The sequence below is a fragment of the Melospiza georgiana genome, chromosome 3 (assembly GCF_028018845.1).
Source record: "Melospiza georgiana isolate bMelGeo1 chromosome 3, bMelGeo1.pri, whole genome shotgun sequence".
Taxonomy (NCBI): domain Eukaryota; kingdom Metazoa; phylum Chordata; class Aves; order Passeriformes; family Passerellidae; genus Melospiza; species Melospiza georgiana.
Window position 1 is genome coordinate 18,146,810 of NC_080432.1, and position 13,312 is coordinate 18,160,121.

The window sequence follows — 13,312 nt, forward strand, 5'->3', positions numbered from 1 at the left end:
CATATCTGTAATTTTATAATGTCAGTATTCTCCAACTCAAACTCATGGTATAGAACAACAACAAAAAAACTAAATCAACATTTGTATGTTTTTTCTAAGAGAAACAAATGTGAATGTGTTGTTATTAATTTGTAGGTCCTCAGCAAGCTGGCAGAACATTCTCTACACAAGAAGATAAATATTACTCCTACAAGAATGTTGTCTAAGTGGGGCTTGTATGATCCAGTCAATAGGCAACCATGTCAAACTCAGCACCCAAAGAATGAGGCACTACAGACTAGATCCTGAACTTGGGGCATCTCTCCCTCAAGCCAGAGAACCTTTGAGAATTTACACTAGCTGAGATCTGACTCATAACACTTGATCAAAGGTCAAATGATCAGTGTCACCATCTGCTCTAAACAGGATTTATGAACATCACCACAGACTGCTGAGCCCCTGCTATCTCTGCTGAACATAACCCAAAATGAGGGCTTAACCACTCTGCTTGAAATTTTTGTCTTTTTAGAGCACACCTGTCCTGGGTGTTCTCCCTTTTGCTGCTGCCCTCTTTTCCTCTTTCTGTTTCTTTGTAGTCTCTTCAGGTAAACCGAAAGCAGGCAGACGTGGGTGGGGCAGGATAATTTGGGAGCTCCTCCCAATTACTGGAAATGCAACTTCAGTCCTAGCAGGGAACATTTCCAAATCAATTTTCATCTCAGTTGAAAAACAAATGAGGATACCTGATCTGGTTTTTTATTCCCCCTTCAGCTGATCATTTCAAGAAGAGTGTAACTTTGGTCTAATTATTGCAGACAGTGTCACGAAGAAAAGTCCACATTGCAAAGCCATACAATGTTCACTCTCTCTCCTGTTTTTTAAAAACTTTAAGGTTTAGGGGTCTGACAGAAAATAGAGATGTACCTTGCATATAACATACACATTTCATACCTTATTCTCACTCTTAGCTGTGGATTTTTATGAAGTTGTCAAACACACAGGTGATAATTAGGAAACCAGAATCCAGTCCCTGCACAGAGATTTAGTAATTAAGCAGTGTCTCTGCAGTGTGTCTGCAAGCTGTAATTAAAAGCTTCATTAGAGGGAGAGCAAAAGTAAAGAGGCAGAGGCCTGGTTTTGGTATTATTTTCCTATAAAATACACTGTTCACTACAAGTGACCCATTCAGCACTCTCCAGCTGTGTTTGGTTAAAATTAACCACAACAGACCAAATCCAGGCATTCAGACCTGCAAAGCAGAGAAAACACAAGGTTAAGGAATTCTTAGAACCTGAAGTGTTACCTTCTACAGTGTTCCCTGGGTGTCTAATTAATCAATTCATTTCAAATATTGCTCCAAATTTCAAATTGCTATTAAGAACACTAACAAGGCTGACTGTGCTCATGATATTTATGGCCAAACAAAGGTCATAGTGGTTTCTCAGGTCCTTTGCATATGTAGGTGCAGAGCAGTGCATGTTCCTCTCCTGAAAGAACTCAAAGTTTAAATATCCCTGAATAGGATGGAGGCAAAGGTGTTAAGCACAATGTGAGGGTAAAACTGGGTTTAGAGTTACCTTAAAATCTTGATTATCTCTAAATATCTGCACTAGTAACAACTATGGGCTGTAAGAATAAAAAAGTCCAGCTACTGGCCCCAGATTTGTTCAGAGATTGAAATGCAGGCATTCCCTGTGAGACAACAAGAATATTAAACATTAGCTATTGCATTTATACAGTGTATAAATAACATTTCTATTTCTCCCCCACCTGCTCCCATCCCAGTATCAGGTATCTTGGCTCCCTGTCTCTCCCCATTGCACCGACCACACAGAAACTGGAGCAACTGACTATTGACATTTGGCAGGAAACTGCTCTTGCAAATATCAGCTTAGGCTCATTACAGTTAATTACATTTTTCTCAAACAGTATGATATGTCAAACAGTATCATATTGTCTGAGGCAAAAAGTGTTCCCTCATGTCACACAGCCTCTCAGTTATTGTCCTAAGAACACACACATGTCTTTTCATCCCTTATCCTCCATTTAAAAATAATATGGAAACCTGCAACACATTTAATTGCAAATACATTATTATGTGGAATTTACCATTTGGAATACCATTAAAATGTAAAAGCAAATATATCCAGATGATCCAGTTCCATATATTTATGATAGGACATGACTGACTTCCTAGCAGACAAAACCCCCCACTTTTAAAGGACACGTTTTCAAATTTTGGAAATTACCTCAGTGGACAAAATTCACCTCTGTTAATATCTCTGCACACTTAGAGTATTCTAAAAGGAACACACACCTCTGTTTCATGCTTTTAGTGAAGTCTTCCATCCTTTCTCTAACCTGTGTCTAGGAGCACTTTTAGAAGTGAAGAACACTGAATTTTGAACAGAACAACTCTTGACCCATCCTTGCTGGTCTGGGCCCTTAGTGAAGAACTGGTTCTGTGTTCTTCACTCCCACAAGCATCTTCCAGGTGCAGATGAGAAGACAAGGGCCACCAAGTACCTTACTGTGATCCTGGTCCTGACAAACCTTAAAAAAAACCCTGTAAAGCATTGATAGCACCATTGAAATGGAACACTCTGGAGGAAACAATGAGGTGAATGAATGAACAAGTGAATGAATTGCTGTGTTATGACAGTAACACGTCTGATGGTTCCAGACAGACTGAAAAATCTGTGTTCCATGTCAGATCAAGGAATGGATTTGAAGCAGATCACAGCCAGACCACAGAACCCCACCCACTATCTCCATCACATATGGATATCAGGATGAAATACAAAAAGGATGAGTGGTCTCCTCTCCTAAATTATGTCAAGATAGTAGAAAGCTTTAAATTCTAGACTTGATCCTTTGACTGATTTGATAAGGTAGAACAACCAGTTTGCCTGAGTGTCACCACTGAAATAGTCAGAGTACTTACTTATCCCACAAGGATACTGTCAGGTTTAATTAATTATGTCTGTGAAATCCTTTCTAAATGAAAAGTGGCAAGCATGATTTATTAACTAAGTCCAAAGCACCACTGCAGAATCAGAGAGTGTTCATTGTTTCACCAAGAGAATAACACTTCTCATAAAATACATTTCAAATGGGAAATTATAATAACAGCCCTTTTGACTTATTTAGACTTTTCTGTGAGGAGCAAGGCAATAGACTTTTGATGAGTTCTAGGAATAGAAGCATAATGAAGAACAAGAGACACAGGAACACTCGCCCACTGACATGAACCAGCTGAATGGTGTTGCATAAATCCTGAGAGCAGGGGCTGAGCTGAGAGAAAGCCACTCCTCTGCTTGTTGAATGCTGCTTGCCTGTAGTCTGAGTGTGTGCAGGGATCTGGGCAGGTACAACCACCCAGCCACAAAGCCCAGCACTGGACAGGGAATGGCAGAGTAGCCCCAAACCAGCTGTAAGGGGGTGGTGTAGGAGTGCAAAGGGCCTGATCTGTGTCAGCAGCACCCCAATGCTGTCAGCTCTCCTGCTCTCAGGGTACCCCAGCTCTGACCTGCAGCAGAATCAGGGTGTCACAGCTAGGAATGATGGGCTGCTGTCATGGATGGACATCTCTCAGGATGGGGTCTCAGGACCCTCTTTTCAGGTCCACTTTTCACTGAGGTGATACAAAACCCCAGAGATAAAAGAGTAGATTGAAACATTCAGAGACACAGCTCAAACAGCCTGTGGGTGCCACTGATCCAGAACATCCACAGGGCAGCTCTGTGGCACAACTCTTTCCTGGACAACTCCACCTCTTTGGCCTGTACTGGCAAGCTCCACACCCTCCATGCCAAGAACAGGAGTTTCAGAGGAGGAAATGATTCATGCCCTCAGAATGCAAGTGAAATCCCACAGATCAGAAGAAAATACTTATTCATCTGCATAAGTGTACATGCATACCTCACATTCACCTATTACATTTCAATTAGATACCACAAATAAATAAAAATACCCCAGATTTGGTGGAATTTAACATCAGGTGGCATGCCAGAGACATGGCATGAAACAGGCAATACCACATGACTTAAAATGCAATATCAACTGAATTTGGGCTTGATGCAACAAAAAATAACCACAGCTTTTGCAGGCTACAGACACACAGGGTTTGAATGGCTCCACTGTGTCAACATGACACATCAATCAGAAATATCAACCTGTTGTAGCAAATAAAGACAGTAGGGGATTGTCTGGACTGGGTCAGAATCCTTTACCAAAATATTTTAGCTAAAATTATAGTGTAAGAAATGGTGGGTGATGTTTGATTTGTGAGTTGGCCAAGACAAACCCATGGGGAGATTCCCCTTAATTAAGTCATTACTCATTTATTTACATTTTGAAGTCTCCACTTCAAGTCATCTCTCTGCCTCTTTGTTTCCCAGCTTCCTCCTTCTTTATCACACCAGCTTAAGACAGCAGGCATGAGAACCACTCACCCATGCTGGTACAGGCCTGGCCAGGCAGCAGGGCTCTTCAGCAGGCTGAAGAAACAAATAAAATAAATTTAAAAACCAGAGAAAAAAATTCAAAAATTAAAAAGGTTCAATACATGAAAAATGAACCTTGGGTTTTTTTAGAGAGTGAACTTTAGAGAAAAATCATTCAATTATGAAGTGGGACAGCCACATCACCAAACTTTTAGGAACAGCCAAGCAGCTCAGACACAACCCCCATCTTTCTAAACCAGCACCATGCTTAAGAGCTGGGTTCAGCTGCAGGCTCCAGCACAGGAGTCTGTCTCACTTGCTAACAGGGATTTTCCAGGTGCCACCTCGGCTGGGGACACACCTGAAGTGGGCAGATGACACTGTGAGCAATAGTCCTTGCCCATGCTGGTATGAAACGAAAAGGCACTGCAGGGAAACATTGTTATTGGGAGATAAAGTGACAGGGGTGTGACACTATCTCCCCCATGTCTTCATCTTCGACATAACCATTCACACGGAAGATATTTGAAGGCAGGTTGCCTAAGCACCCAGCTTTTCCAGGGGCAGCTCCCAGCGCTGCAGCTTTTTCCTTATGTAATCCTTTGTTGTGCTTTTGTTATGGTTTAATAAACCTTTTTAAATTTTCAAAGTGAACAGTTGTCTCTCACAAGGGGAAAGGGGGTAAAATGCCTCCCCTGACATGCCAGGTGTCCTTCCTTGGATGCAGCCCTGGATGTGTTTGTCTGTCCTCATGTCTGGGATCACCCAGGAGTCACCCGGAGTCTGCAGCACGCACCAAAGTGACTTCAGTGTTGAAATTGTGTTGAAAAGGACCTGTCACTTCAGGCTGCCAAGTTTCATTCAGTGGTCACTTAGGACAAACATTGCAGGTACAAACAGCCTGTGATTTGAGTGTGTTATGTGACCCAGGGGGCACCAGAGTTCCGGGTCTGTTCCCATCCCTATGCAAAACCGCGTTTGGGAGTAAACAAGGCGAAGGATGCACCGGGACGCGCTGCAAATCCTCGCGTGAAATTTGCAGTGTTTTTGCCGGATAATGCCGGACATTGCCGGACAATGCAGGGCTGCCGGTCCCCGCCGCATTTCCCACACTGGCGGCGCTCGGCGGTGACCCCGGCCCGGCCCTGAGGGGGCGCGAGCGCTCCCTCCCCGCTCTCCCTCCGCCGCCGCCGCCAGCGGGAGCTACGGCGCGGCTCCGCCCGTGACGGGCTTGGGAAAGGCTGCACAACCCGCCGGGCTGCACGAATCCCGCGGATTAGAACGGCGGGCCTCCTTGGATTGGCCTTGAACCGTTCGCATACGGAACCGCGAACTGTAAAATGCGATAAAAACGGGCCGGGAGGCGCCGGGCGGGGCTGAGGGGGAGCGGCCGCGGCCGCATCGCCCCGCCCTCCTCCGCGTCACGTGAGCGCCGGGGCCGCAGCCATGGCGGCGCCGGGACCGGACTCGCTGTGGGTGCGGGACCCGCTGGGGCCGCGGGCGCGGCCGCTGCCGCCGCCCCCCGGGGGCGGCTCCGTGCTCTCCCTCCGCCGCCACCGCGCCCGGGAGCTGGTGAGTGCCGGGGCGGCGGGGAGCCGGTGTGGGGCCCTCCGGCCTCGGGAGGCGCTGCGCTTCCGGTGCCGGCGGCGCTGCGCAGGCCGCCCGCACCCGCGGAGCCGCGATCCGCACCTGTGCGCGCCTTGCTTTCGATGCTGTCGCTTCGCTGAGCAGCAGGGTTTGCTGTAAGAGAGCCCTGTAGCCTCTTATCAACGTGTTATATATATGTGTGTGCGTATACATATGTATATATGTATGTGTATATCTATGTGTATATCTATGTATATATACATATATATGTGTATATATATCTATACATATATATACACACATATATATGTGTATATATATAAATTTATACATATATGTGTGTATATATGTACATATATATACGCACACATATATACATATATATGTATATATGTGTGTGTATATAAATTTATACATATATGTGTGTATATATGTACGTATATATACACACATATATATATGCATATGTATATACACACACACACACATATATATATACACATATATATACACACATATCTATATATGTGTATGTGTGTGTGTCTGTATATAAACACAGGTGAGCTGACCCTGGCAGGACTCCAGGCGCTCTCTCCTTCCTCTTCTCAGCTGGACAGGAGAGAGAAAAATATATATGTTTTATATATATGTGTGTATATGTATTTATATATATATATGTGTAATATATATATATGTAACAAAAGGGGTCAAAGGTTGAGATAAGGACAGGGAGATCTCTCAACAGTCAGCATCACAGGCAAAACAGACTTGACTTGGGGAAATGGACTTCATTTATTACCAGTCAAAGTCAGGGCAGGATTATGAGAGGTAAAAGAAATCCTAAAAATGCCTGCCATCCTCCCCTCACTCTTTCTTTCTCTCCCCTTATCTCCTTCCCACTACTGGCACTGGAGGACAGGGAATGAAGGTTATGGTCAGATCATCACAGGTTGTTTGTGAATTTTTCCCATTGTAGTTTTTCTGCATTCATGTTTGCAAGCTTATTTAGACTGTATCCAGTCCTTTGGTAACCAGGAATTAAAACAAGCACTGTTAGAGAGTGTTCATGCTTTTCAGATTGTTTGATTTTATTTTTGCTTCTCTGGAAGGAAGAAAACACAACTGCTTGATCATTTTCTTTGTCAGAATGTTTCATTTTTTCTGGCTCAATGATCTGACTCAGTTTTGCTCCTTTTTTTTAGAACATCCCAGAAGAAAGCTTGTATGTGAAGTGCAATGGGCGACTGGTCAGCGATGAAGATGAGTTGCAGAGTGGAGTTGTTTATAGCCTGGAGCCAAGGCTCTGTGCTGGAAAAGGAGGTTTGTTGTTTATTCTGCTTCTTGGTGATTAGATTCTTAGGTTAAAAAACTGCTACTGTGCCATAGTCTGTGCTGATAGCGGGACTCCTCAGATACTGGCAGACCTCTTGTTGTGTGTATGACTGATACAAAGTCTCTGAACTAAAATCCAAGTGTTTGTGCAAAGCTGAGCATTGACCATGGAAGATGAAGTCCAGATCTTCCTCACACCCCTTTTCAGCTTATCTCTGTTGGTCGAAGTCTGTAGCATGTACCAAAGTGACTTCAGAGTTGAAACTGTGTTGAAAAGGACCTGTCACCTTAGGCTGCCACATTTCATTCAGTGATCACTTAGGACAAGTAGTTCAGGTACAAATAGTCTGTGATTTGAGTGTGATATGTGACCTAATTGACTTTATATTCTATTATTTAAAAACATATATATATATATATATATATATATATAAATGCCAAGATCTCAGTAGTGACTTTATGTTCTATTATTTAAAAACCATATATATATAAATGACAAGATCTCAGTAGTGACTTTATGTTCTATTATTTAAAAACCATATATATATAAATGCCAAGATCTCAGAATTCAACCTAAGCTGGACTCCTCACAGTGACAAGATGTTTCTGTGTAGCTAATTCCTGTTTATTTTTTTCCTCTGGAAGGGTTTGGGTCGATGCTGCGAGCCCTGGGTGCTCAGATTGAGAAGACCACGAACAGAGAGGCATGTCGGGATCTCAGTGGGAGGAGACTGAGGGATGTCAATCACGAGAAAGCGTAAGGCATTTCCTCAGAGGCTGAAATTGTAAAATAACCTCATCCTGTAGCTCACTGTTAACAAAAGAGATCAAGTGACTGCCTGTTGTAGCAATGAAATGGTGTTTTGAGTACTAAAAAGAGCAGAAGTGAAATCCTAAGTGCAGATGGACTGGAAGCCAGCAGGGCTTTCCTGACTATAATTCTATTATTACAAAGCCAGATGTGATTTTACTGCAGCCTGAGTCTGAGAGACTGTTCCACACCTCTTGGTGCAGATTCACAATTCTCTGTGTGCAGTTCTCACAGTTCTCTCTGAAGCTGCAAGACCACACTCTTGGGGATGTGTGAACTTGACTGCTGTTTTTGGTTTTCAAAATAAACCCTGCTCTCCTCTCTGTAGCAGAGTCTCTTGCAGTTTCCTCAGTCATTCCCCTGGGTGCTGTTGTCATTTCCCAATGCTTCCCTAAACCCTGCTCTCCTCTCTGTAGCAGAGTCTCTGGCAGTTTCCTCAGTCATTCCCCTGGGTGCTGTCATTTCTCTGGGTGCTGTTCCCTTTTCCCTTTGCCTCCCAGCCTGGCCGGGGTGGGCGCGCTCCGCGGTGCTGATGTGGGGCGGTGTCGCCGCAGGATGGCGGAGTGGGTGAAGAAGCAGGCGGAGCGGGAGGCGGAGAAGGAGCAGCGGCGGCTGGAGCGGCTGCAGCGGAAGCTGGCGGAGCCGCGGCACACGTTCACCGACCCCGAGTACGAGCGGCAGTACCGAGAGATGGCCGAGCGCCAGGAGGAGTCGCTGCGCATCGGTACGGAGGCACGCTGCACGCTGAGAGCCTCTCTAGCCTCACTCCAGTAGGAAAATTTAAACAAGAATTGGGTTTTTTCACTTAAATCGTAAATTTCAGCGAAATTTAATTTTTCCTCTTTGTCTGCAGTGTCTGTTAAATTCCACTTGTTAAAAATGCCAATCAGTTGTTTTTAAAATTTTAAAATTTAATAGTAATAAAATGGTTATAAAAATAGTAATACAATTAGAGTAATAATAATTTGGACAATTTGAATTAGGACAATATGAGACAATAGAAACAAAGAGTTATGGATAGACCGGGTGCCTCTTTCTGGGCAAAGTAAACAAGTAAAAGGACCCACGTTAACAGAGGATTAACCTTTAAAAGCAACAGCCTGTTGCATATTCGTACACTTCATACATGATGCATAAATTCCATTCAAACACAGGATTCTGTCTGGTCAGTGTCAGCTCCTTCCTCTGAATCCTGACTGTGTCTTCAGGGCTGAGTGAGGCAGGAAGAAATTTGTTTCTCCTGACAATGGAGCAATGAATTCCCTTTCTCTGAAAGATTTCGGTGTCCTGGGGCTGCTATCTCAGTGCCACTCCTTTCTTTAGAAAAAAAAGTGTCCTACATAGCATAGTTTCTATTTTAACATTATGTTATAACCTAAAACTATATTTAACACACTACTTAAGAGCATTAATGCAGCATAACTTTCTAACATAACACATACAATATTAATTTCAATATTTGCAAAAAGCCAATCATAAAATATGCATTTTTCACACACTGAACTGCATGACATGATACAAGTGATGCTTCACCTTGCTAGCTAGCTCACCTAGCCAGCTTCTGAGTTTAAGATTGAGATCAATTTTGAGATTAAGAGCCAGATTCTGTGAAGGTGGTGTTGCTAGTTGAGCTGTAAGAGTTACCCAGTGGAACTATAAAGAGGTTGTACATAAAAGCTAGATATTGGATCTAGCTGCAGAATACCTTGTTTCACTTCCTGGTCTTTATAGTTACTTTGTTTATCCCTATATTGTTCTCTTGCTGTCAGCTAGATAGTGAAACTTGAGGCTGAGTGGGATGAAGAACCTGATAGTTCAGTTCAGGAATCCAATTTTAATTGACTTTGTGCCTTACTAAATCCATGTAGGAAAGCTTTTGCTGCTACTCAGTTTATGTTCAATCTTTGAGTCTATGTTCCCAATAGTGATTCTTTCCACTAGTGTTTTAAATTGCATCTGAAGTGAAAAGACAAGTAGAATTTACACCAGACATTAATTGTGCCCTGATGAAGTTCACTTTCAAATTTGTTTTGAAGGCTTGCAGGTCATTGCCAGCAAAGCAGTGTCATCAGAAAGTGGCAAGAGTCGGAAACGTCCGGGTGAGCCTGGGAAGAGCGAAACAAAATCTGAAAAGAGAAAGTGTCCTTGGTAAGAGTTATACCTTGTTTTTATATTTCAGCCTTAAGCCTTAAAAAGGATGTAAAGTTAGATACATACTAGTAAGCAGAGTCTAGTCTGAGATGTAGTCTTGAAATAAGAAAAGTGAACTGATTAAATCAAAGAACTGAAAGTAAACATTTCTGCATTCCTATAATTCTGTCCCAGGTGGAGCAGACAAACTTCATTTGCAAAAATACACTTTTTCCCCCCACTCCTTCTAAATGATTATATTCTACTACTTCCTATTATCCTTTTCTTCATAAATTAATTATCTTTTACAATGAACTTAAAAAGATTGGTTTTCTCCCCTGGCATCTTTCATCTAATGTAACATGGAAGAGAAGTCAAAGATTCCAGTCATTTCTGTATTGGGAATGCTGTAATACCTGTTTTAGGCATTTGTAGCTGCTTTTCAATATTGATAGTTCTTCCATTAACTAAACTAACCTAAATAGCTGTTGGAGTAGCTCCTTATATCTCTCTGAAGATGGTTTTGGAAAGAGAAATGTGGCAATTAAAAAAAATTATTTAAAAGACAAAAAGTGAAGATAGATGCATGTTAATTTGTAACATATTCCCTGTGCCAGGCCAGGGTTGGATGAGGCCTCAGGCTCAGGCTGTGAGGATGACAATAAGGATGACTCCCCTTGTACATCTGACAGAAGTTGTCCATCAGGCAGCAGTGCTAATGGAAGTGTTGGGAATTCAGATGAGTGTTCAAGCAGCTCTGTGGCTTCAGCAGAGGAGAGGCCATCTACCAGTGCAAGTGAGAAACCACTGGAGCAGCCTGAAGGTCCTGGAGGAGATCTGCAAGGAGAGGTGTGCACAGGTGGGCAGGCTGGAATTCTGTCTGAAGAAAACAGCAAAATGACAGAGGCCCCAAAGGAAGACACCCAAGGAAAGAATGGAGTGACTCAAGCTCAGAAAGAAGAGCAAGAAAATGTTCCTGCTAAGGCACAGGAAACAAATCAGTCCCAGAGCACAGTAAGTATGAAGCAGGACAAAATGTGGTGTGTCTTCAGCTGCTTTTAGAGCTGACAAGCTCCAGTAATGTAGCTTTTCCCACTGGATTGATGAAAGCCCAACTGATACTTGGCAGCCAATACTTCTGCTTTATGGGTCCTTGCATAATATTACTGTTACAGATTTGTGGGGATAATGAATCTGGGCTTACTCTAGCAATAAAAAAAAGTATAGCTCATTTTTTCAGGCTAGGGAGTTACTGGGATTTTCTGCCTTTTTTCACCTTGGGTGTAAAGTCTGCCACTGGCAACAAATGAACTCTGATGTGTGAAAGTTCATTACAGTTCAGTGGGGAAAAGACCAAGGATGTAATCTGATCAATTAGAACTTTGTCATCTACTGTACTATTAGAGCTGGCAAGTTTTAAACAGGATGTTTACCATTCTTCACTGTTTACCTTTTGCTCAGTATTTGTGAGACTTTCTATTCCTAGAACAGGAAACTCCACCAGTGCTGTGGCAGATTGTTATTGCAGGTGGAAATATTTTTATAGCAGTCCTTGATGAATTTTTCCTTTTTTTTTCTTTTTTAGAAGTAGGGTGAGAATAATGAGGTAACCAGTTGGGTTTTTGTATGCTTGGCAGGACAAAGGCTCTGATTTTACTGGCAGGAATTGTTTTTGCCAAGTGCATAAGGGGAGTTCTCTCATTCCCACTGCTGTTATTCCTTGCTCTGGGTACAGACTATAAGAGCAGTATGTGCATTTAAATATTGAACAAAATGGGCTTAGATTTTGGTGTCCTTTACAGTGTGTTAGTAAATTCCAGCATTTGAATTATCCCATCTATTTCATGGTCTTTTGTAGACAAGGCTCTGGATTGGACTGGACTGTCTGTAGGGGTCCTTTTTACCTTCAGTCAATTTGCAAATATACCAATTTCCTTTGGAGATGAAATTGTAATGCACATTTTCTTTTAGTGGCAGGATGAGATGTGATCTTCACAACTTGTTTTTTTGGGGTTAATCTTACTAAAAGGAGATGCTTCTTAATAAATTTCTTTAATTACAGCATAACTGCATTAGAAATAACTTTTATCCTCCTTCCTGCTCCTGCTGGAGGTGTATTGGTTATATTCTGCATCAGGCTAAAAAGGGGCTGTCAGCTTTGCTGTGCCTCTGGAAGCCAAGGTTAAGCTACTGAACTGCTGGCAAGATGGCAAACTGATGTTTTTCATTCAGTTTTGAATCTTCTGGGGTCTAAGGGACCCACAAGAGTCAAAAGTCCAGCCCCAAGAATCATACCATGTACCTGAAAGCATTGTCCAACTGCTTCTTGAACTCCTGTTTTTCTTGAATGTTTTCCTCAATTGTTTTTCTCTCTTCAGGAGGTAGAACTAATAGACCTGCTGGCCTTCAACTCTGCTGCTGAGCTGGAAGCCCTGGGTTTAGAGAAGCTGAAGATGGGATTGATGTCTTTGGGACTGAAATGTGGAGGCACTTTGAAGGAAAGAGCAGCAAGGCTTTTTTCAGTGAGAGGTCTGTCTAGAGACCAGATCAAGCCATCCTTATTTGCAAAGCCCCCTAAAGGGAAAACCTCTGGTTAGATTTGGGAATATTTACCTTTTTTTGCATGTGTATTTGATGTCATTAAATAAAAGCTCTTGGTATCCTTTCAATTGAGTATCCCCAGCTTCTGAACTCACATCCACAAGATTCCCAAGGAGTTTTGGAAAGGATGGGCAGGTGGGAAGGATATCATCATAGACACAGTGCTTGGGGATCTGTTCCACAGGGTGTTGGAGGGAGAAGAAAAACACTGAGGCTCTGCAAATCACATCTCATGGAGGTTGTGACAGGACAAGTGGACTCTGCGTGGAAAGGAAATGGGTGTGTTTACTGACTGTTTCATTAGGAAACTGGGATGCAGGGTGCTTGGGAGGTCACCTCAGCCTGTTGGAGTTTCGCTGGTGTAAATCCAGAGGGTGGGGATGTTAAATCTGGCAGTCCTTGCCCGGGTGGCAAAGCTTTGATGTCA

At 42.8% G+C, this 13,312-nt stretch overlaps 1 protein-coding gene across 1 annotated transcript; it reads left to right on the top strand.

Annotated features, from left to right (window-relative positions):
- Positions 1 to 5,870: 5,870 nt before the first annotated feature.
- On the top strand, positions 5,871 to 12,953 carry SDE2 (SDE2 telomere maintenance homolog). The gene is made up of 7 exons (XM_058020392.1): positions 5,871 to 5,996; positions 7,214 to 7,331; positions 7,989 to 8,100; positions 8,709 to 8,878; positions 10,191 to 10,302; positions 10,902 to 11,298; positions 12,663 to 12,953. The coding sequence occupies exons 1-7, from the start codon at positions 5,871 to 5,873 to the stop codon at positions 12,879 to 12,881; spliced, it is 1,254 nt and encodes a 417-aa protein (XP_057876375.1). The 3' UTR covers positions 12,882 to 12,953.
- Positions 12,954 to 13,312: the final 359 nt, after the last annotated feature.

Excerpts from the sequence above, each read along its gene's own strand:
- SDE2 (XM_058020392.1), top strand. The coding sequence starts at position 5,871 with ATGGCGGCGCCGGGACCGGACTCGCTGTGGGTGCGGGACCCGCTGGGG. Across the intron at positions 7,332-7,988 it reads GCTCTGTGCTGGAAAAGGAG|GGTTTGGGTCGATGCTGCGA; the intron begins GTTTGTTGTTTA and ends TTCCTCTGGAAG. Across the intron at positions 8,879-10,190 it reads GGAGGAGTCGCTGCGCATCG|GCTTGCAGGTCATTGCCAGC; the intron begins GTACGGAGGCAC and ends TTTGTTTTGAAG.